Genomic DNA, 24,410 nt, shown 5'->3' with positions numbered 1-24,410 from the left:
GGCAAAAAAAATGATGAAGAATAAGGAGAGCCTTCACTAGCGGCCATCGTATTTCTGTAAAACAGTCAGGTGTTTTACTCTAAACATGCTGGCAACAGCATGGCTTGGCTTTCTTAAAATATAGCATTTTACATTCGTGTCCTGTTATGTTTTTATTGTTCTATTCTTTGTAGAAAGCACCTGGTACTCAAAGCTTTGTGTTTTGTCGGAACAGCAAAGAATGTGCAGCAGGAAATCATTGGCTGCACTTTCTTTGTGAAAGGAGTGACAGGGTGAGATGGAGTTCTGCTTAGTGCCCTCAGGAAAGAGCATGTAGAGCACAAAATCAGGACTCAGCGTCACAAAGTAGTAAAACCCTGCAATTCTCAACAAGCTGAGTAAACTCCTCGCTGTTTTCAGCCTTTTATGCCTACTAATATGTAGATTGTTCCTAAATTAGAGCTATCAACGCACTAATCTTTCATTTAAGCTCAGGTCTGGATTTGGATATGTTATCAAAAGGGGAAGCGGGCTGCTGGTTGGATTTACTTGGTTTTGTGTCTGGGGACTGAGGGCCAGTCAGCCTGTATTTTAAAAGTGTGGCACCACTGGATATGCATACAAAACTCTCCACCACCCTTCTCTTCCCTTTCTTCTTTTCGCTCCCATTCCTGTGAGTCACTTCCATGCACCATTTCAGGGGAAGGGGAGGGGAAAGCCAAATAAACAAGATCTCTTTCCAGAGTTTATGTTCTCAAAGGGAACTTGTTGGGATGGGGGTTGTGGGCGAGGGATTGTTGGGGGGGGGGGCGTCTGTGGCCAGCAACTGAAAACTGTTGCCCTTACCCGGAGAGATCTGTGTACACTACTTGCAAAGTCAAACAAATAGATCCAGGGCGCAGGTTTACATGTGTGTTTGTGCGACTGCCCGTAAACCTCCCTGCCTGTCATCTTCAATCACTGTGTTGTGTTCCTGATCAGACCGCACTCTCTCTCTCGTTCTCTGTCTGTGCATATGTTTGTCTGTTTGCAATGGTGTTTGTGTTTGTATTTCTGTCTTTGTGTATTGCTTTGTGTATATTCATATGTGTCTCTTCCCACATGTGTGCCAGGCCTGGATCCAGAGAAGCACTTAGGAAAACCTCTGGCCGACATGGAGCCCTACTTGAAACAGGTAATTGGATGGTAGATACTCCACCACACTTTCAGCCTCTTATCTCCAGGACAGTACCTGATGTTCATTTCAAAGTTGGCTATGAAACGATTTGAAATCATGTAGTTAAAATGGTTTAAAAATTAAAAATGTATTGTCTTGATGATTTTTATTCTTGTCACTTTGCGCTGTGTGATTTATTGCGAGAAAATTTCATAGTCAGCCTGTTTACATTCTTGTACAATTACTGCTTTCACCACTGTTGCAATTAGTTTCATCTTTCTCTGAAGCTGGCAAAATGTTTTAACCATTCCATGCAATGGCTGTAGTACCAGCAGGGCATTGTCTGTTATAAAAATCCCTTCATTATTATTATTATTAATAGTATGATTTATGATTTAATATAAATATGTTTTTTCATTCAGCAATTTATACATTTTAACATCCTGTCTTCTGTTGAAAATTTGGGATTCAATTGAGATTAAAAAATTATAAACTGAAAGTTTTTCTTTCCCTGAGTAGCTCTCCCAGAAGTATGGAGTCCATATATGTGGAGAAGGAGGTGAATATGAAACCTTCACCCTTGATTGTCCTCTCTTCAAGAAGAAGATCGTTATGTGAGTGAAGCATTATAAACTGTGTGTCTGGCACTTTTGCAGCATGTGTGTAGACTGGGGAGGTTCTTTCCCCAAATATATATGGACGTTCATTGTGCGTTTGTGCAGTGATGCGGCGGAGACGGTGATCCACTCAGCAGATGCCTTTGCACCGGTTGGCTACCTGCGCTTCACTAAAATGCACACGGAGAGCAAAGACACCGTGAGTCAAACTTCCATGAGTTATAACTTGTTTCGCAAATGAGATCAATGGCGTTCGATGCCGAATCGATAATTTTACAAGCAAAAGTTTGAGTCGCTTCGGGATTGATTGCTTTAAAACTGCTCTCAGGGCAAAACAAATACAAGAACAAAACCCTTTGGTGTCTGATAACTTTGTTGAGGAGAAACACAGCACTGCAGGGCAGGGTTCAGATCGACCTCCAGAGGGCCTCTCTCTTGCTCTGGCGCTCTCTCTCTTACACACTCTTGCTCTCGGTCTTTCCCTTCATCCCTCACTCTCTCTCCTCTAGCCCCACATGGCCTACTTTGACGTCTACAATATTCACTGCAGCCTGAAACTAGGCCCAGCTTAATAAACATGTCTACTCACATTAAGGCACTTTGCATTCAGGTAGCTGGCTAAGCGGACATAAGCAAGGGTTGTGGATGGGGGTGGGGGGGAGTAGCAATTGGCTTTTGGTAAATTAGAAGCTGCGGAGGGCCTCACAGGCTTGAAGATTTGCAAACATTTTACTTTGTCTGCAAGAACGGACAACTTTAGAATCCTTAAATAATTCCCAGAAAGTTCTGATCGAGACATTGCCTTCATTTATGTTTACTTTTAATTATGCTATTTTAAGTTGTGTAGTTCAATAAGAAACCTATTGGCTTATCGGTGTTCCTGCTGAAAGCAAATGCTCCTTGTGTAATGGTGCTGTGAGCTCAAAGTTGCACTGTGGGATTAACATGTCTCCAGGGTGGAGCATGTGATTTCCATGTGAGTTTCATTGTGGGTTTTTATGTGCAATAGAGTGTGTTTGTGTTTGTATTTATATATGTATGTAAGTATATCCTGATGTTGGATGGGGGGATGGGACTGTTATGGATAGAAAACATACCCCTGTCCCACATCTTCTGTGACCCTGCAGCCTCACTCCCTACAGCTATATAATTTTTAACTCCCCACACTCCAACCCCCAACACACAGACACACTCACAGCCTCTCAGAGCCCCTCTAGCCCCCCCTAGGTTGCAGGGGGAAGAGCAGGGAGAACCAGGGCCTGCATGAGTGGGAGCGGAGGGGGCGGGGGCAACCAGGGGAGAACCTGCCCTGGTTCAGCCTTCTGAAGCTTTTCTCGTCAGGGTGACAGATCTGCGGTGACACCAGCACTAGAGGAAACCGCACCAAGCTCAGGGGGTGGGGATGGACCACCATCATTTGCCCTCCGTTAATGCTAGTCAAGCTATTTTTCATGCTGGCCAGGAGAGAGGGGCTGAAGTATAATTAATTTGATTATCATATTGCCTAATGCGGTTGACAGCCGATGAGGGGGGTGAATGAGTGTTGGGCATGGTGAGGGGGGCGTTGTGAAGATATGAAATATGTATTTAAATATGTGACGCCCCAGCAGGATTTGGCAGGTAATATGTATGCCTTAGAGAATGGTAATGATTTGTTATTTAAAGAAGTAGCAGAGGGAAAGTATAAGTAAACAGATGAAATCCAGAACATGTCTCACCCATCCAGTCATGAGTTTTGACTGACAGCCAGCGTGATTGAATCTTCAGTATCAGAAAACACCACTCCCTATTTGCCCGAACCACGAATATGTTAGCATGTTGTTTCATATTCATTCACCTTGAAGTTATGCGTGTCTGGGTCCTTGTCATGAAAGACTGACACACACAACCCACTTGGTGGGGTATTTGAAAAGATTGGCTAATTATACAGCGTTTTGTCTGTCTTTGCAGAAGGCTCTGTGCTCTTTGGTGGGCATTTGGCCTGATTTATTCCCTGTGGTGCTTTATTGCAGGATGTGGTGGCGAGAGCTTTGCCCCATGGTAGTTGTCCTTGCCAAAATGCCATTGACAAGATGACTGAGGAGGTGGAATATGCTGATCAAGCTGAAGACAACCAGCACGAATTTTCATCAAACTGTGACCTTAGTTGTCAGTGGGGCCACGGTGAGATTCATTTATTGGGCGAATCGCATGCACTGATATGCATGCACGGGTCTATATTTATGTCTTGGTGTGTCAGATGATATCTTTGTGTGGTGCATGCGCCCTGAATCTGTGTCATGTGGCCAGCATCTTAATGCTAGTATTTCTGAATGATTGTTTGACAAGACCTGTCATTTTGTGGCAGTCTCTGAATTAATAATTCCTCTGACATAAACCATTTATGCACAGTTTGTCTCTTAAGCAATATTCAAAATAGTTATAAATGAATAAACAAACAGATTGATCTCTCATTTTGGGGTTTCTCAAAGTTATGAACAGAGAAAAAATACTTTAAAAAGTAAACTAACATTTTCTCTTCATCTTGTATCTCTTCATGCAGACGTCTCTCCATCTTGCTCTTTAAGAAGTTCTAGAGGTTATCAGTGGATCTGTGGCATCAATGGCCTGCAGAGCCAAGACTCCGGGATCCAGGGCCAGACATCGGCAGCTTTCATCCAGCTGCAAAGTAAGGGAAAGTATTAAAAGTGTTGAGCTCTCTGGAAAACCACAAGGGTCTGCTAGAAAATTCTTTTTTGCCTCCCTAAAATCACAGAAGCACATAACACACAAAAGTAAACTATACTTGAATAAGTTATGTGTTCTTCAATCAAATAAAAATTACATCTTTGATATGGTCGAGGGGGGTAGAATATAATTCTTTTGTCCAGAGGTAATGTAAGCTGTTCAGTAAAAAACAAAAAAATATGGTGGGCTTACTGTGCTGCACTGCTCACTTTACCCCCACCCTCCACACCCACCCACCAAAACAAAAAAATGAAAGGAAAAAAAACCAATGAAAAGAAACACATGGAGAGAATTTTGTCCCCTGGGTGTCTTTCTTTCTCCTCGCTGGGTTAGCTAAACACACACCAGGAGAAGTAGCCGAGTTTGACAAGTCATTCTTACTTAGAAGTGCTCGTCAAGGCAGCAGGCAAAGCATGTGTGTCAAAGACTCTGTCCATGACAAGAACAGGATAGCATGCTGGCCACCAGGCAAGGACAAGCATTGCAAATTAACGAAAACTGAAGCTTTTTAAACACACACACTGTGCAGGCGTGTTGGGTGGGTTATCATTTTTTTTTCCCTGCAGAAGTTTGAAAGTGTAGGCTTTTACAGTGTATCACAGTCTTTTTTTTTCTCCTCTTTTTTTTGATGGGGAAAGAGGAGCGAAAGATGAAAAGCATATTTAATGTTTATCGTGGTGCTTGGCTGAACAGCCTTCACAGTGCAGAGACAATATTAAACAAGTTAATATTTAATGAACAACCTCTTTGTATGAGGGCGAAGTAGTCTGAGACGCTAGTGTCGGCAAAGGAAAAACAAACTTGAAGCTCTTTCAAATGATTGTAGGGAGAAAGGCTTTGCTTTGAGCCCTTGTGCCTGCGTTTGCATCCAAAGCCTACATCGTGTGTGCATACTGTGCTAGACTGCACTTTACAGAAGAGGTCCACCATTACCACTTTAAAGCAATAGATTTCAATGTCAGAAAACATTTCTAATCTATCCACCTTTAAATGCTAAAGTGACAGAATTAAAATGACATGAATATTGAGTAACTATGTAGTAGGTATATCTTTATGCCGAATAGATTCAGAAAAGTAAAGCAAAAAAATCTCAGGCTTTTGGTTAATATAGCTCCAAATGCGAGTCTTTTCCAAACCTATCCTTTAACACTAGTGGATGCAGTTCAGGGTTATTCTGTGTTGAGTGTGACACATTTATCACTAGGTTCAAATTAGTAAGATTGTTGTTGTGTTTTTTATGTAAGATTGTTTAGGATGCTCATTCATATGGCTGACATGTTTATTATTTATTATCTGAAAGGAAATTTCTAGTCTTGCTGACTAGTTTGTGACAATTAGGAAAACAGTTGTTGGAGACCATGTGGCGACCATGTGCAGTCAATGCCTTTGAAATAATGGAGACCAGCTCTATTATGTCAAGACAACAACAAAACTGGGATAAAATGGCGATAAAGCAGTCTATCAGTTTTCAACAGGGTCAAAATGGAAATTATATACAATCTTTATGCAATAATATGGCACACAGCAAGCCACCCACCCACTCTTGGTCACTCACTGGGTCAGACGGGTAACATTTATAATTTATACATTTATAAACAAACAAATAAGACAAGTTTTGTAAGGGTTAATTCTTGTGTTATAAATTGCTGTGGACTGTGTGACGTCCTGAGGGCTGACAGTCAGGTGGAGCGCAAGATTTTTTCTCCATATATTTCTCCATATAAATATGAGATATTAGATACTGTCAGAAACCAAGGTTTCCACGTGTAAATGAAAATATTGTTATTGTCCCAGATCCCTCCGGGTTTTTCCGCTCTGTGTGAAACTGAGTGGGAGCTGGGCACTGGGGCTGCTATCTCAGAGCCTACAGTGAGAAAGCTTCGGTATGATTGTGTCTCTGAAGAAATGGGCCAATAGAAAGGAGAAGCCAAACTCCTGAGTGATAAGATCGACCCAAACCTAAACATCGTTCACTCCTTCGTTGACAGTTAGAACTTGTGGTTCATGATGCCATAAACATGTTACAGAGTCCAGTCATTTTCATATATTTATTAACTCTCAAAGTCTGAAAGTCTGCTGTTTATTTCAGTAAATATATGCTTCACTCCCTGTAAGCCCTGTGATGTGTTTAGAAAAAGAAAGAAATAAAAAAGTGACATGCTGCAGGAAAGCAGAAAAAAGCCATCATCAAAGCGCACTGTTTTCTTAGGAATCTACTGTAGTTTTTTAATTCTTTAAACTGAAGCGATTTTCGGCTGTTGCCTTTTGACACTTACTTCATATTAAATATTAAAGTTAAGTTGCACCATTAAGTTATGTTCAGCTCTGCTCTCTTTCAGTAAACTCCTATTATTATCTTAGAGTAGGAATATACTTGGAGGCAACTCGAAACAGAGTGAGGACTGAGTAGAGATCAGCAGGACAGACAGTGCCAAAGTTGCACTCAGAGCTTTGAGCCATCCACGAGTGCCAATTATACATTTGTTCTGATAACATCTCTCCTGCTGATTACAAATAAACGAGCACTCCTATCAGCAATTATCACATATATATTAGTGGCAAAATAATGTGTTAAATTTAGTGCAATTTGCAGTAAACTACCGGCCACAAACCTTAGTAACTCATGTTTGTGTGTTTCATTATTTGATGGAGCAGAAGTCATCAGCGCAGACTGACTTTAACCTTTGCCAGTCTGTTTGAGAATGATTGCAGTCCCACCAGGTGAACTGGTGACCAAAAGTGGTTGCCTATTGTCCAATTTTTACTCTAGTGGGCCTGAGCTCTTGCAAACTAAATCTCCAAGTTTTGTCTGTATATCTTGTAGGTTTATTTTTGTTTTTCAGCCTAATCATGGCCTGCTTCACATGCGTTGATATTTCTTTGGACCTCATATTAACTATCCCAGTAAAAAGATACCAAATGTTCAATATTTGATCAACACAAGATCTCTTATCAGCTTAATTTGTCATGAAATAAGGAGAGAACAGGTCTCATATGACCATGAAACTGCTTGTCAGTCAATCGTGTAAATACTTTCTATAATGGATTACGTATAAAAATGGCTGAAATTCCTAAACAGTTAATGAAAAAGTTTTGGTAAACCTCTGAAACATATTTATCATTTGCTGTAGAATTCACTGTGGTGGTGTAATAAGACAACATTAAAAAATATCCATAAAATTTAAAAAAATAATAATCTCATTTTCATTCTGTCTAGAAACTTAATGACCTCACTGTAATGGGGCTTAGCGAGACTTTATTTGCCACAGACCTTTGTGTTTGGATTTTATTTGGACTGTACTGTACTGTTGTTTTATTGTATGTTGCACACAAAAGCCTTTTGTAAAAATGCATATTTTAACCAAGCAGTAATAAAGTTAGGCTAATTTATTTATAATATATTATTATCACTTCCAATGTATTTACTGTCTATAGGGGAGTTGGACAGCAGGGGCTGGAAGATGAAGGACATTGTTCTGGTTCACCTGTATGTAAAGAACATGGAAGATTTTGTTGAACTCAATGCAGTCTATAAGAAACACTTTGACATCAACCCTCCAGCCAGGTAAGTGTAAAACATCTTCAGTATTTACACAGCTCAAACTTGCATTTACAGTTCATTCTTATTCTGCGTTTATTTTTTCTTTTTATTACAGCAATCATCCAGTTTTCTTCTTGTTTTCGTGTAGGGTGTGTGTCCAGGTGCCTCTACCTGCTGGCCAGCTGCTGCAGATGGACTGTCTGCTCCATGACTGGACCGAGCCCCTGGTAGAGGGCTGCTTCAATCAGAGAGAAGCTCTGCATGTCCAGAGCCTGTCCCACTGGGCCCCAGCCAACATCGGACCCTACAGCCAGGCCCTCAGAGTAAGTCTAGAAAATATCCCCAAAAGGGAAACTATTTCTTCTATTTACTTATTAATAACTGTTTACATTTCAGCCCTGTTATTCACAGAAATTATTGGTTTCCAAACGATAAAGTAAGTTTTTGGCTTGGACCAAGCAAAAATATAGGAAACATTACTGTATAAAAGTAAGCATTAGATTAAAGAAGGATAATCAAGGATTAATCTGATGATTGACAAACCTTCCTGGTGATTCGTATGCTTTGTGATTCTGCGCTCTTGAAAGGCAATTAAAATTTTGCTTGTCCATCTCTTTTGTCTTTGTTTATATAGAAATGCACGTGTGCGTATGCATGTGATTGTTCTGTATGACTCGTGTTGTGTATACATGTAAATATGTATCTCTTTCATAGCGGGGAGTGCGTATTCATTTTTGCACTTGTTTGTAAAGTTAAAACTCAAACTTCTTTCATATTGTTTCAAACCCAGAAAGAATCTAGAATTCAAAGGGAGAGAAAAGGAAGTGTGGGCTGTGGTTGCACGGTTGGCTTGGTGTTGTGTTTACCCAGTGTGTATTATATAGGATTACACTTGTCAAGGTACTGTCAACAAGGATAGTGTCCATCTCCTCCACACCGTCCTTGATGTTGCAGCCAAATCTGTCTATGAGTGAGAACATGTGTGGATTAGCCATTCATTCAGAGCTTGACGGCATATCTCTCCTGTGTGTCACCGAAGTTCAGTTTGGATTCCTGAGATGCAACCTACAGAGTCAGGTTTGCTTTTAACATGCCAGCAGTGTTTGATTTCCTCAATGGAGTCTCATCGAGACATGAAATTGAAGTCAGCTGTGTGCATGCGATGTAGCCTCTGGAAAGCAATCTAATCTTTCATTCCTCTAATGATCGTTCATATCCAAAGCAATTTGAGAAAACAATGAGAAGAGTTTGTTCAGAGCTGTGCGCGGAGCTTCGTACGACCCCTGCGTGGTCTCTCAATGTGTCTACTCCTCCTCCTCCACGCTACAATGGCTTAATTTGATCAAAAATGTATTAACATCTCTTCAGTACAGATAGGGAGTTTTACATATTGATACAATTACCCCCTTGCTGTGAGCAAGCATGCAGTCCCACCCCTCCTCTCACCAGCACCATGGTGATGCCATCTTAATGACACTTTTTTTCTTGGTGAGTGTTGGCAACAGGGACAGGGCGAGAACAGCGACCAAAGAGCTCTTGTGTGAGAAACCTTCTCATACATTCCATTCCACGGAAATGAATTAGTGAATAAAAGAGGGATTTAACAATACAAAGGGATTGGAAGTTGGGGGGGGATTTCAGAATATCAGATCATAATCGTGACCAGAGAATCCAGTCAGCTATGTGAAGCTCAGCTATTTTTAAGATGACGATGTTAATGAGTTGAACCTGGGGGGAAAAAATGGAAACAATTGGAAAAATAAAAAAGGAGTTCAGTTACCTTTGTTTAACAATTATAGTAAATTGTTTTCTTTTCATTAATCTGATTGAATATAGTAATGCTAACCATGCGAATCTGGGGTAGTCAGTCAGGGCTGTAAACTAATCAATGTCCAGCTGTATTGGGATCAGTTTATTCTTTTGACAAATGTCCACTGGTTTGAAAGACAGCACATGGCTGCTGACAGAACGCTCTGCCCCTGCAGGACTTAATTACAGTAGGTCTCCACATTGAGGCTTGGTACTGGTGGAGGTATAGGGAATGGCATTATGGATTGGCATTTGATGGATGCTGGACCTTCAAATTCTATTCGTCTATTCATCTGTCTGCTCAGCTTGTCATGTCTCTCCACTTCAGCTTTCTGAAATGGCAGGCTGACTGAACGCCGGCTTGGCCTGGTAAGCTGACAGATTTAGATGTGACTTGATTTAAAGAATTAGTTAACCTTTATAATGTCAAAGCTGGGGGCCTCTTGAGGGCCTGTTGGTGTATTGTATGTGGATATATAATATGGCATCAGTTTAGGTTAAAGCCGCAAGCCATAAAGAAAAAAACCCACTAATTTAATTTATGCCCTTTTTTTTAATAATGTTTCATGTTGTTTCTAACCTGACAGACATGTGTTTACAGGTTGAATTCACTGTGATATGAACTGTAGAGTAATCTTATCGTGTTATTAGTGAGTGTAGCTGTATCAAAGTTCTTCCCTCTAATTGTTTTGTTTTGCTGTCTTGTTTGTCAGGGATCTAATGAAAATTTAGCTGTCATTTGTTTTAGACGCAGTTTACATCATCTAATTAAGATATAAGAAATTTCAGTCTTTTACTACAGCAATCAGTTCATTAAGACAAAGGATGTTTCTCAGTTGGAAAATATCAAAACAAATTTTCTCATTACAACCAAAGCCGAGTAATGGAATGCTTTTATGAAAGCTTTTAGGCAATTCTTTTGGAGTGACATAAAAGAAGCAGGAGGCGGGGGAAGGAGCACAAGTCTGTTTTTAGTTGGCTATGTTCCATGTTTTACACAGAAATGTATTACTAATAATAATAGATTACGCTTATTAGTTGCCAGATGGATCAAATTGGTCTATCATTCACTAAAGTCAGAGTTAGCAACAGGGGTCTCTTACTTGCAAGATCTGTTTAAATTAATGCTGCCCGTTCAGTCACATTCACTTCTGAGCAACATTTACTGAGGCACGTACGATACCCAAACCATGTCTGAACAGACAAACTATCAGCTGGATGGTTGTTAAACATCTCTTCTTTCCAGCTAAGGTAAGTGGCTCACCCCTGGGATATTTGCTGGGAAATTATTCTCACTGATCAGATTCGGCGAGGTACTTTTGGGGAGTTGACTGCGCTAGCCTCAGGTTGCTGGTGAGCACTAACCCCTTGCCTCATTCCCCTAATTGTGAGTGACAGTCAATATTGTAGAAGATTGTCGTGCACAAGCCCACGATAGGATTTGCATTGGATTTTGAAAATTGTCAAAGTGGACCGTGAGGCATCAGGAGGGAAGTGAATCTGACGCTGCCAATTAGTATCAAAGGGAGGAGTGTGTTGAGGCAGGCGGTAGAATTTGAATAATCTTCTTACAGGAGCATAAATGCCTAAAAACAAAGAGCTGAACTTTGTTTGGCCCGTTTGATGAAGAGCTAAGAGGTCAGGCTGAGTCAAAGTCAGACTGGGCCACCCGTGCTGGACAAAAGAGAAAATTGCTCTGCTTGTTTAAAACTTCAGTTTAATTGCATTGAATACAAGTTAAATAACAAACATTGCTTTAAGTCTTTTTAACATAATTGACATTGTCGATGGAGAGGAAACACAATATGAAAGAACTCTGAATGAAATGTGACAAATATTTCCAAACACAACTGAAAATAGACTTTGTGGTTTTACGGTAAGCAGCTGAAACTGCTGACACACAATAAACAAAAATATGTTTATATGTTCTTTGCAGCTACAACAGAAATTTAACAGTAGATAAATGTACACAAATAAGTAAATCAAGACTGGCAAATGGTAAAAATGTGAGTACGTTTTATGGGTCTCACTCTGAATTTTTCACTTGTGTAAAGGAGCCGGCATGCAAAATTCAGCAGACCCCTACCACATCAAATATGCCCCCACCTACCGAAACTTCCTCAGCCTACATCCAGAGACTACATCTACCTCAATTACCACAGAAGAGTAATTAGCCAAAAACCAGTGTGTGTGCACGCATCTGCGTTCAGGGAGGTATTCATGCAGCACGAACAGATTAATTAGGACATTTAACTTCATTTCTAATACAACAAAATTAATCCCATAAAAAATGAGGGATCTCGGAGGAGGTGCCTGTCAGCATCTGACGCTTCTCCCCTGTTTGCCATAATCTATTAAAACCTTGCTTTTATCTCACCTCTCCCCTGTCATACTTTATGGATTTTTTCATAAACATGGCCCATACTTCATAAATGTCTCAATTTTCTAGTCTATTAACATTACTTCAAAAGCGCTTGATAAAAGAGGAGGGCATGCGTGAAATAATGCACCAATAATATGAAAACGCTGGAGGCTAGAACAGTAGGGGCGGCTCTCCAGCTTGAATGCTCAGACAATGCAAGGGATGTTATCAACTTTAATAAAAGAACAAATGATCACTTCCAACTAAGGAGGAGGGAAGATGAAGCCGGGGAGGGGGGAAACGGGTTGGGCCAGGAGGGGAACAGTTGTCGAGTAATTGAGTCGATGAAAAATGAGGTCTTGAAGGCTCAGTGGCTTCAGCAGTCGTGAGATTGAAGGCTACTTGAAGCTGCGGTGTTCTTTAGCACATGTAGTTACTTGCTCCTAAGTTGCAGAAGAGGATGTTAACACAGATTTGTTTGTTTTTTTCTTTTTATTTCACTGAGAATAAGCACAGGGAGAATCGGCTGCTTGTTTCCTTTCCTGAATTATGTGCAATGAATTGAACCTTTTGTCTTTCTAGTCTGAAAGGTTTTAACTGACAGTCAAGCTTCACCTCAGAGCGTTTCCCAAACAATCATTGATTCAGTCCCTGTCTCTATGAATCACCCGAGTCTATCTATGTAGGCTTTAGTTATCCTACCCTAACACCAGGGTCAACTGTCTCCACTTGAATTGGACACACACGAAACACAATGATCAAACCCGGTAAGACCTTACCACAGTGGCATGTCGGCTGTATGCCCTGAGGCCGAGTCTTACAAGGACACACACAGACACACACACACCTGTGTGCTCTTTGCGATAGGCTCTGTCTGAGTGACAAGGTAAACTGGTTTGGTCATTAAAAAAAGTCACAGCTGACTCAATGTAATACACTCATGATTGACAGGATAGGTGCACAGCAGTCATGCTAAACTCAGCAAGATGCAAATAGATATATATATGTATGCAAAGGCAAGCAAAATAAACACCCGAGCGTACACGCATCATCTCAAACCATCAGTAAATGTACACCTAACAAATGTTGTCAAATATTTACCTACATACAGACAACATATACACATAATCTCTCCTATATTACAGAAACAGGGCTTCCTTTGCCTCCTCAAATATAATCCTGAGAAATATATCTGCTTTGAAATATGGTTCATAGTTTCGTCTAGGGACCGTGCTGGAGCTACTGCACGGGGAACGTACATTTTTGCCTCTAAATGTCTACACTTATATGTGACAGGTCAAAGGAGATTACCTTTTTAATCTGATGAAGAGGCAGTTTTATGTGAAGCGCTACACAGCAGCAAGGGTAATTATATTCTTTCCAGCCCTATCCTTCCTGGCCCTTGTCCCCCCTTTCTCTCCTGCTGTGATTGTGTGGAAGCTGACCTACCGCGGCAGTAGTCATTTCCAGAAGGCATGACGTTCTTTGCTACATTATCCTATGCTGCTGCTGCTGCAGCACTATGTGGGTACAGGCTGGTATCAGCTTGTACCAGGCGAGGACAGGGGAAGGACTGGATCTGTCAGAATACATCGGCTCTCATGCGGTCGCATTTGCCGGCGCTGTGCCTCTGCTTCGGCCCCTGCCACACTCCCACTCATTAATGGGCCCAGCCATGACAACTGATCCTAATTGCCTTTGAACAGCTCTTCATGTATTATTGGTGCCTGACTGCCTTGGTCCATGTCAACAAGCCATGGGAAGCAGGGACAGCATTGCCACAGTTATCGTCTCTCTTTTTTTTTTACTTATATATGCACGTAGTATACAGACAAGGATGCCAATATATTAATATAAGTATTTACACATTGTGTAAGTGTGTCTTTACACACAATTAAATATTAAAACTACAAGGACCTTGAATCCCTCAAGAAACTGAGTTATGTCTCTAGTGGATAGCATCTACAAAAGTCAGTCATCTTTGCAGTTTTACAAATAAGTAAACTTCCATTTGTTAAAAAAAATATATATATACATATATATATATAACAGTTGGGGGTTTGTATGTAGGGAATGCACTAGAATATTTAATGATATGTAGATTAATGTAATCAGTTATGGTGTATGAATATGATTACACTTGATAAATAATAGTCTCTGCTTTTTAATTTGAGAGAACCACATGGTACGTGTGTGTGTGTTTGTCTGTTTGCTATTTCTGTATGTGTTTGTGTGTGTATGTGAATGCATCCTTGTTTGCTTCTCACTTTGTCACTGCTGATGAGCAGTGGAGGGGTGAATGGTTCAGAGACATCAAGAAGGCATCTGAAAAGCGTCATGTAAAGATCCCACCACCGCAGACATCTGCCAAGACACTCGCGCTATTACAATTGCAATCACAAACACTCAGTCAAAACACATCAATTATTTGTAGTCCCATGTGTGAATTATTACCCCATATCCAACTATTTACTTCGCATTTCACCCCTCTATTTGAATACAGAAAAAGGAGAGGTGGGATGGCTTAGCTTTTTATTTGTGGAATGAAATAACTGAATACCAAGTGAATAGATAAAAAGCATGGCAGCGTGTCCTGTCCACTTCCATCACTGTCTGAGAGAGGAGAGACGTATGACCATCCCATTACTATGGTAACTAGCCACTATATTCAGAGCTGCCCGGGTGTGTTTCTTCCCCCAGCAGTGACGAGAGGGCATAGCTGACAGGGCCTACACACACTCGCACACGCAAACACACAGATAGGGAGGGTCTGGAAGACGCTTTTCTTGTGAAATCTACATGTGTGGCAACTATAGACAGAACAATACAATGACCAACACCCATACATGCTGGTGTGGTGACATGCAGACAGTAATAAGTAACAACATTAGGAAATGCAACCCACCACCTTGTCAACAATTTACTCTTACCCAAAGTCTTTAAAGCCAAACAGTCAGCTCAGAAACATTAAATGAATCTAACTCTCACTGATGATTGAATTCAATATTGGAAAGAGTTTAATAGAGCTGCCATTATACACTATTTCTATATTTGTTATGCCTGTGTTTCAGCTATTCCACAAGTTCAACATATTAAACATGGCTGTAAGTGACTAGCTTAGAAATGAGTATTGCATCTTTTTAATTTTACACCCTCACTCTATCATAAATTTCACATAGAGCAGTTCTTGTAAGTAGCAGCTTCAAACGTGGGTTATTCATTTTTCAAAATGCCATTGTCATCAAAGTATGCTTTGCTGAGTAAAAGTACTGCAGATGAATAATATACGGCCTCCTCTTTTTTTGGCATGTGTCAGCATGTTTACTTTTATTATGTTTTTTTTTCTTCTAATTTTTCCTATAGAACTTTTATGAAAGAGAATGTCAGGCACTGTGTGTACAGGTAATATGATGAATTTGAGATGTTCATTTAATATAATATAGACTGCACAATGTCTTCTGCATGCCAAAATGCATTGAGCTAAATTTGATGCACTCACATAGCTGTTAATTTTCTCCTAGGTTTTTCACCTAGGATTTGGTGCATTTTACGAACAATGCATTTTTATAATTTTCTGTAGTTTTGTATTATTATATAATACTACATACTGTAGGAATAATATATCATAGTTTATTATTTGACGTTATCAATCCTTGTGCCCTTTTTTACTAAAATATTTTTTCATCTTTGTGATTTTGATTTGTTCCTCTTTATATTATTAATGTCACATTGCAGCTATGTTGGCGTTTCATTGATAAAATGAAAAAATACAAAGTGGAATCAAGTGAATTTTAAAAATATTTTTTCCTCCATTTGTTTTTTTGTTTTTTTTTTAAATCCACGATCCTGCAATTCACCAGTGGTATTTGTGGCTTGTTTCTGTGAATATTTTAACTTGGCCAAAAAAAAGAAAGAAAGAAAAGAAAAGAAAATCTACGGAGACTCTGATGCTGTCTGGTCAGAATGTCCGTGCTTTGAGTGGACTTTATACAGTATCTGCGCCATGGCTGATGTGCCAGCTGTCTTTTTAATGCAGTCATACTGCCATCTGTTGAGATGAAGAAGGAATGCATTTCATTTGCTCTGCGCTGCAGTTTCTCCATCATATTTCTGTCGGCTAGTCTTCTTATTTTAACTGTTTAATTTGTCGTTTATTTTTCCACACTAAGCTGCACATTGTGTCCACTGCAAAAAAATTATTTTCAAGAGGATGGGCGAGACAGGGTGTGTGCATGTGTATGGACTTTTCTCTCTGGATTAGCAGCTTCATGTTGCTGGGATGATTGAATGATTGATTCAGCCTGTGTCATGCAGAATAGACATTTCACACCGTGGTCCTGTTCTGCTTATACCTCATATACACTTACACACACAGACTTGTTTAACTTCATCACTCCTGACAGTTACACTTTAATGGTTGCGCTATAGCATTTTATTTTGACATAATTCTTCTGTGGCCAGGTTAAGTTGGCGCTTCTCTTACCAGCCAGACTAAGAAATGTTGCTTCATGGAAAAGAAAAACATGAAAAGACAGAAGAGACGAGGTGGTCACAGCTGGGGAGGGAGAAAGAACGGGGGATGAGGGTTGTAGTTTCAGCATCATTCAGTCAGACAACATGCCCCTCAGCTGAAACAGCGAGACCCTCCCCGATTCTCTCGAATTAGGGAGATTAGCGGGAAAGCGCATAATGCAGGATGATGGAATTTGTCATAATTTGCATTGTCCTGGAAAGATTCGGCTTGATAGAGCGATGCATGGAGAGGCTTGTCATGTCCCACGGGCAGGTCATAGAGGAAGCTTGGCAGAAATGATTTTTGCGATATGTGCATCAGTCGTAAAAGCCTCACAACCAATTTGTCAAAAAATGTGAGGTCGGGACAGTTGAAGGCAGCAGGGCATTTTGCCTAACGCAATGAAAAACCATGCCCCTCCATCACTCTTCATTTTCAACCCAACTCTGGTGTGGCACAGTAGTCTGAAGCAGCAGACAATTATATTACATCAGTTTGGGGTATTTGTTATGTTTATTTGATCGTATTTCTTAAGTTTAACATCATTTTAGCAGCAATAAATGTGTCCAACAAAACACAGCACATCATATTTTATTATTTTTTAAAGTTTACATTTTTTATGATGGGGAAAGATGCATTTACTTTTTTTTTGTTTTGTCTTTTGTTTATGCCTGTTGACGTTCCACTGCGTGTCCCTTGGCATCCAGCAGTCAAGCTCCTCTGACCTTGGTTATAGTACTGACTGGCAGCTCCTGACCAGCATTAAGTTGACTAGAGCTGGCATGGCAGTGTTACTCTTCCACAAGGTTCATTGTGTATGGAGTAGGCATGTCGAGGGCAGACGTAACAGACAGAAAATAAAAATACAGATGAGCTTAGTGAGGGTGGGGGGCTGGGGAATAGCCAGTGCCCCTCAGACTGACCACACATTGCTTCAACAATGGGTCATTATACTTGCGTAATATTGCATATTTTGCTAAAATTTTCACTGTGTTTTCAACATATGTTTATGGATTGCTTTCAAAATAAATGTTCCATTTTAGACCTGAGAGAACGCATTCAGAAATGCCTCGTACTTCTCTTCCTTTGTGCACTTTATATGGCTATTTATGTCGCAGTTTAAGTAACACTGATGTCGTCTGACAGTTGAGCATACAGGGGTTAGGCTCAAACTGGAGCACAAACAGGATGACAAAAATAAAGAGAGTGGAAAAAAAGAGGAGGGAATAAAAAAAAAAAAGGCAAATATCTTTTCCCCTTCCCACGAAGCCTTAAATGAGAAGACTAACATGGTGAAAGATTCGGTAGAAGGGAGAAAGGTTGTGGTTCTCCTGAAAGGTTTGTATTTGTCGAAATGAGGTGTCAGAAGAGGCAGGATTTCCTCAGGGCGCGGCGCAACACGAGCCCATTTCTTATCATTTCCCACTCCCAGACGTGATCTGCTTTGAATTCACTAATGCTGAAAGAACCCCACTGACTTGAAGCCAGTTTGAGATGAAATCACAGCACACATCCCTGACAAACTGCCATCCACCACACAAGGATTAAACGGTCGTTGCATATCAAATCCGCGCCAAAAAGCAGGAATAATATATGCACTTAAATACATTCAACAAAACTTCAACCTCAGTTTTTGATCCCCAGATTTTGAACTATTTTGAGCTATTTGCCAACCCTAAAGTATTCAAGAAAAGAAGAAAATTACCAAAGACAAATTTGTCATATTAAAAATGCTCCATATGGGATTAAAAGTAAACCCAAGAATTTTCCAATAAAAGTGTTTTTTATAACTTATACATCAATTTAGGGTTTCAGATAACGCGTAACATTTCATCGCAGTATTGTGAGTTTAAATGTAGTCTAGTGCTTCTTACACATCGTGCAATTTTACCATTTTATTCTGTTCCATTTTCCAGCTTTCAGAAATCGTCATCAGTCCTTCACAATGTAAAGCTTCAACAATGAACAAGTTGCCTTTTGCTTACTCTTACTCCATGGTTAGTCTTCACTATAACAAAACATGCAACAGCATTTAAACAAATGAACATATCCCAAATATTAATTACATTTTGCATTTAATTACTGACAGTGTAGCTGATATTGTACTGCCATTGCCCCATTAGCTTTGTTATATGTCCTTGGATAAAGGAAAAGTTACACCATATTAATCTAACCTATTTTACACATTTTGTATTATCATTTTCCTAGTTAAATTATGCATGAGGTCTCAATGGGGAGAAATGTGACCATTAGCATATCTGATAGGAGTGGTGGAGCAGTTTTCCACCTCTCTGTCCTTGGAACCAGGCAGAAAATCCTGACTGTTCATCAATACCAGGTCATTTTATCCAGGCCTGCCTAGTTCATCTATACCATTCCAAGGCTCTGCTAATGACACTTGGAGATGTCTTCAACGGGATGGGGGCCCAGAGGGCTTCGACACCAATGTGAATATAGTCTAGCACTGTCTGGTCATCTCTGGAAACCCTTTGACACAAACTGCAATTAGAAACACCTCAGACACACCAGTCTGAAACGAGACACTGTTAAGGACTGGGAGTGGACACAGCCAGGCGCTTCCTGAGTACATTTACATACGTTCTACTGTGTGCGCCTCACAGAAAGGGAAAAAAGTGTCTTTGAATTTGGTGACCTTTGGATGTGTCATTGGGTTCATTAGAAGAATCACATTGTTTTTACCATGGAATAAAGGTCAATAAAGTACAGCACAAAACACAAATTAGTTGGAAAATGTTTTATCTTCTCAGTTGTTCGGTAAATTGGAAGCACGGCTTAGAGATCGTTCAAGAAGGTTTTTATTTTAAGTTTGATGTTTTGTTATTATAGCTGTGTGAATCTCAGTTATTGTTACATAATGAAAAATGTCTCAACATGGTTGTTTAAACTAATGATGCGTGTTATTCTGAAACATTGGTAAATGAAGAAATAAATAAAACCAGCTCGGAACCAACTGACTAATATTAAATCAACTTTCAGTCAACCTTATTTTGGCAATACATAGCTAATATTATTTGATATTTAAATAAAATAAACCAACATGGACATATAGCATTGATTCACTGTGAAGACTGGAAGATAGCACTTTCTCCCTTTTCTCTGTGGGCCATTTAGATCACTAAGGCTAGCATTTGAAAAATACTTACCTTGTTATAGAAAGTTTAATGTCATATGCAATTGTTTGACCCTTATGAATATTAAAGGATCCCATCTCTGGCCTATTAAAAATGCATGTGGCATTGTGGTTGTTGATCACGTTTAGAACACCCATGCAAATTGGACTGTCTTCCTGTCAAGGCCTAAGATGAATAATGTAGTTGTGTTGTATATTCAGGGACACACCATTGACAGTCAATTAACAAGTTTGATTGGTGTGTGAACTCATTCTTTTGAACTGTTAATTTTATGTAAATAGTATTCGCTCTCCCTTCTCTGCTGTCTCTCTCCCATCCAGGTTCAACACAGAAATATGTTCCCCCACCACCACAAACCCCCCAGATCCCCAGTTTCACCTCCCACTAAGAGTAACCAGAGTGGGATCCTTAATAATTGATCATCACACACCTGCTTGGTAGTAGCTATGGGAGTCTGCCTTTAACAGCCAAGGGACCCCATGCTAGAACCTTTTGATATTCAAATTGACAAATTGTAGCTGGCCTTTATGAATTTAGAAAGAAGTGAGCTCTTTTCATAGGGGATGAGCTTGTTAAAAGATTCTGGCCACCCATCCAACCTGATGGAGCTTTTCTTTGTTGGAGTGGATATGATGGCATTTGATGGCTCATAAATGGAACGCCAATGACAATTTGTTGTTGATGTGTGGGAATCTGCCTTTTATGTTAGCCAGTCACAGTAACGCTAGCTCTTGGGTAGATCATGGTAGCAGGTAAGTGATCCAGTGATTGATCCAAACGCTTGAAAGCACTGGAGGCCTTATCTCCCCTCTCTTTGCCCCCTCACTCGCTCACATTGCTTGCATTTGTCTTCTCTCCATCTCTTGTCACTGTTCCAGTAATTTGCAGCAGCAGAGATGGAAGCAAAAGATTCATCAAAGCTGAAAAGTGAGGCCAGGAGTTGTGATTCATGGAAGGCACATTTGATTATGGAAATAGCCACGATTGCGTCTGACCTCTAAATGGCTATGTAGCATGTTGTCCTGTTAGTGTTTTAAATGGAATTTCTAAATGGTACACGGCCTGCATTCAGGTTTTCAAGATTAAATAAAGTGCCATCTGTGCGGACCAATTAGAATTGAATCCTACAAGAAAAAGTTTAGTTTGAATTGCAGTGAGACTGGAGGAGAAGAACTTTAGGGGTTTTCCAGTCTCAAAGAGCTCTTAGTAGACAAATTACAGGTTCTTTTTTCATTATGGATGTCTACTGTACTACACTATAGCTGGTTTACATGCTTTAGGGTAAAAAACCCCTCTCTCCTACACTGTGGATGGCTGCAATGCAACGGCTCGTTCTGAAATTCCTCAACACAATAGTAACACAGATTATTCTTTTAAACCACAAACTAAAATCTTCTTTGTCTGTGAGTTTGATCAAATTGACCTGTGAGGCTTTATTTGAGATGTGTTTTGGTGGTGTGAGAGCATGAGAACAACCGTAAAAACATGTCTCGCTACCCAGAAGCATGTGAGCTGGCACACGTCTGTACATGTGATGTAGATAAGTAACAGAGGAAAAGCTTTGGCCACCAATCCAGCAGTTCAACAGCAGTGTTTTCATTTGGAAGATAGTAACATAACACACCAAAGCAACCACCCAAAAGCATGAATGTAGGCCTTTAAATATTACTTTTAGTTCATGCTTACATGGTAATCTTGCAGTTAAATACATGACCCCCAACTAGGTCTTTGCAAATTAGTAGAATACCTTGTCTTGGGCTGCTACTCCCTGGAGATCCGGATCCTTCAGGGTAATGCTAGTTTCATCTTATCATCGGCATTTATTTGCATTGACCATCAGCCAGTGTCCAGCACTAATGCCATCCAGTCTCGAGCACTGGTGAGCTACAAGGTCTCTAAAGACCTGACCTCCTTAATGCCGCTCTTCAGCCCTATTCGTCTCTCTGCATTAAACAGATAGATTTTTTTCAGGTTTCATTATGCAAGGAGCTTATTTCTAACAGAGGTATTAAAAGAAAATTGAGCTTATTAAGTTAATTATGCTTATAAATAACAGTGGTGCCACTGAGATATATTGGCAGACCTCTCACTAAAAAACAGCTTGTTTAAGAACTGTGAAATGAGAATGGTTGGTGATAAGATGCTGAAAATGGGGGGGCATAACTTGTTAATTAATTCACTGCTAATCAAACATGCTTATAATTAATGTTAATCTGATTATAGCACCTCTTTTAGTATTGTACTTTTTTAGAGAAATAAAACAACTTTTTGAATTGGACTGATTGCACGTCTTAAACAGTGCTCATTTTTTAGTTTTCATTGTTTCTGCTGGGATTTTGATTTTGAGATCATGAATCTTAGTTGTGTTGTGGGTAGCACTAGCACCTCACAACAATTGCGGGTTCAAATCCATCCCAGGGGCCTCTATAGTCTTTCAATGTGGAATTTGCATGGTCCCCCCATGGGTTCTCTCCAAGTACTTCGGCTTCATCCCATGGTTCAACGACATGCATAGGGTTAGGGTTAAAATTTATGGATGGATCATGAAACATATTTAGTATGACCATCTTTATTCTACAAGCCTGAGCTCCCCTAGTCATGAATTCTTGTTAGGATGATCCCATTCTGCTTCAATAATGTTGAGATCTGGGCTCTGGGGAGGCCAGTCCATGACTGATGTTGTTCCATTCTGTGTTTTTCTTTCCACATTCATTGCCATTTTCTTTGGGTTTATTATCATGCTTAAAAAAAGAAGCTGTTGCCAATTGGATGCTTTCCAGATGTTGTACCTCTTTACTGACCTCCTCCACACATGTTGAAGATGATTTCATCCATCCATCCATACATGCAGGGTACACCATGGGCAGGTTACCAGTCTCTCACAGGGCTAATACAGAGAGTCAGACAACCATTTACACTCACATTCACACCTATGGGCATGTAGTTAACCCCATTAACTGCCTTAGGTTTCATCGAACAATGACCTCTGGGGTTTGCCAAGTGGCTGGAATGAGAACTAACAGGGACATGGTTCTCATCTGAAAAGGGTAAAGTGCCTTGTTGAGTTTTGGGATGAACCTCAAGTTGTGGAGTTCAATTGTCTTGGACACAAAGTGGATGGGGAGATGGATGACATGGCTCAATTTCTGCAATTGCTGTACCATTCTGGAAAAAGAGAAGTGACTTTGAATGTTAAGGCGGGGAATTTACTGGTAACTTTACATTCATTCTCTCTGCTAATAGTTAAAAAAAAAGGCTTCCTTAAAAGGGTGTCTATCACTGTTCTTCCATATGAAGGGGGTTCTGGCATCTAGGATGCTACCTGGACAGCATTGAGGTGAGGTGTTTTGGGCATGTTCAACCAAGAGGAGACTCAGATGATGGATCAAGGACATGCTGGATTCTGAGATTATGTTTCTTGGCTGAATTAAGAATGCCACAGTATCTCAGCAGAGGAGCTGGAGGCAGGGACCAGAGAAAAAATGCATTTCTGCTTGGTCTGCTCCTCCATTACCTGGACCCAGATTAACTGTACAAGATAGATGGATCCAGTGGATTGCTAGGTTAGACTATGGGAGGCATTGGCAACCTTCAGCTTCAAAAGAGCAGTTTTAGCTCCTCCTACCAAGCAGCAGGAGAAATTCTTTTTTTAAAAATGTGTCTTTTTTATTAAAATTTTGCTAATAAAATAGATATTGTTATCAGTTAATTTGAAGCAAACTCTGACACCATATATCCCCACTGTTTCTGGTGCTCAGCAGTGACTCCTGTCAGGTGGCTGGTGCTAGAAATTCTCTGCTCCTTCTTAGTTTTTATATGTGAGATCAAGATAGTAAACCTACAGAAAGATAATATGCTACAATTATTAAAACATCTAAAAATGCAACTGTATCTATTGAACCAATCCCTTATGTGAAACATAATGAAAACTAATTTTTTTTTTCTTTTTAATCCATGGATATCACATTTTGTGGCTAATGTTCCATCAGATTCTAGCATGCACCCTGCTGATTTCCCAGTATGCTTAAATTTGTCTGCATCAGTCCACCTATAGATAACATCTGTCCACACACAGCCTTCAATATGCCCAGCTAGCATAGTGGGTTGTTAATGCTTAGTCTGGGTTTTTACCATACCATTGTAATATTTTTCCTTATATTTCTTCTCCAGATCAATGATGTGGTGTTCTGTTCTGGCCAAATTGCTTTGGTACCCTGTAAAATGCAGTTGGTAAAAGCTGCCACCTACACCCAGGCTCACTTGTCCTTCAGCCATATGAAGAAGGTTCTGGAAGCTGTGATTGGCAGCTTGACTCTAGCTCATGTTGTCCAGGCCCATTGCTACACCACAAGGCACCAAGACATCCAGATCATCCGTGCCGTCTGGGAGAGCATGCTGAGAGCCACAGAAGAAGAGAAGGTCAGTCACTCTGGAGTGAGATTTTTATTTGTAAAATTTATGCCAGAGCAACATCTGACTGTTTTATCATGGATGCAGAGGAAATATTGATCATACTTATAAAATGTTACACCCACATAAGATGAACACATGTTT

The 24,410-nt window shown here is 40.1% G+C and overlaps 1 protein-coding gene across 1 annotated transcript in view; it reads left to right on the top strand.

Moving 5' to 3' along the window:
• dph6 (diphthamine biosynthesis 6) overlaps positions 1-24,410 on the top strand; it is a 58,434-nt gene that overhangs the window by 23,904 nt on the left and 10,120 nt on the right. The window contains exons 6-13 of the mRNA XM_031747227.2: positions 1,092-1,153; positions 1,655-1,749; positions 1,858-1,951; positions 3,765-3,915; positions 4,295-4,420; positions 7,915-8,044; positions 8,169-8,343; positions 24,027-24,275. Of these exons, the coding sequence (XP_031603087.1) occupies positions 1,092-1,153; positions 1,655-1,749; positions 1,858-1,951; positions 3,765-3,915; positions 4,295-4,420; positions 7,915-8,044; positions 8,169-8,343; positions 24,027-24,275 (1,082 nt within the window). The remainder of the gene's footprint in view (positions 1-1,091; positions 1,154-1,654; positions 1,750-1,857; positions 1,952-3,764; positions 3,916-4,294; positions 4,421-7,914; positions 8,045-8,168; positions 8,344-24,026; positions 24,276-24,410) is intronic.

Source organism: Oreochromis aureus, linkage group 19 (genome assembly GCF_013358895.1).
Source record: "Oreochromis aureus strain Israel breed Guangdong linkage group 19, ZZ_aureus, whole genome shotgun sequence".
Classification (NCBI taxonomy): domain Eukaryota; kingdom Metazoa; phylum Chordata; class Actinopteri; order Cichliformes; family Cichlidae; genus Oreochromis; species Oreochromis aureus.
Note: the sequence above shows the minus strand (reverse complement) of the source record. Positions and strands in the feature narration are given on the sequence as shown.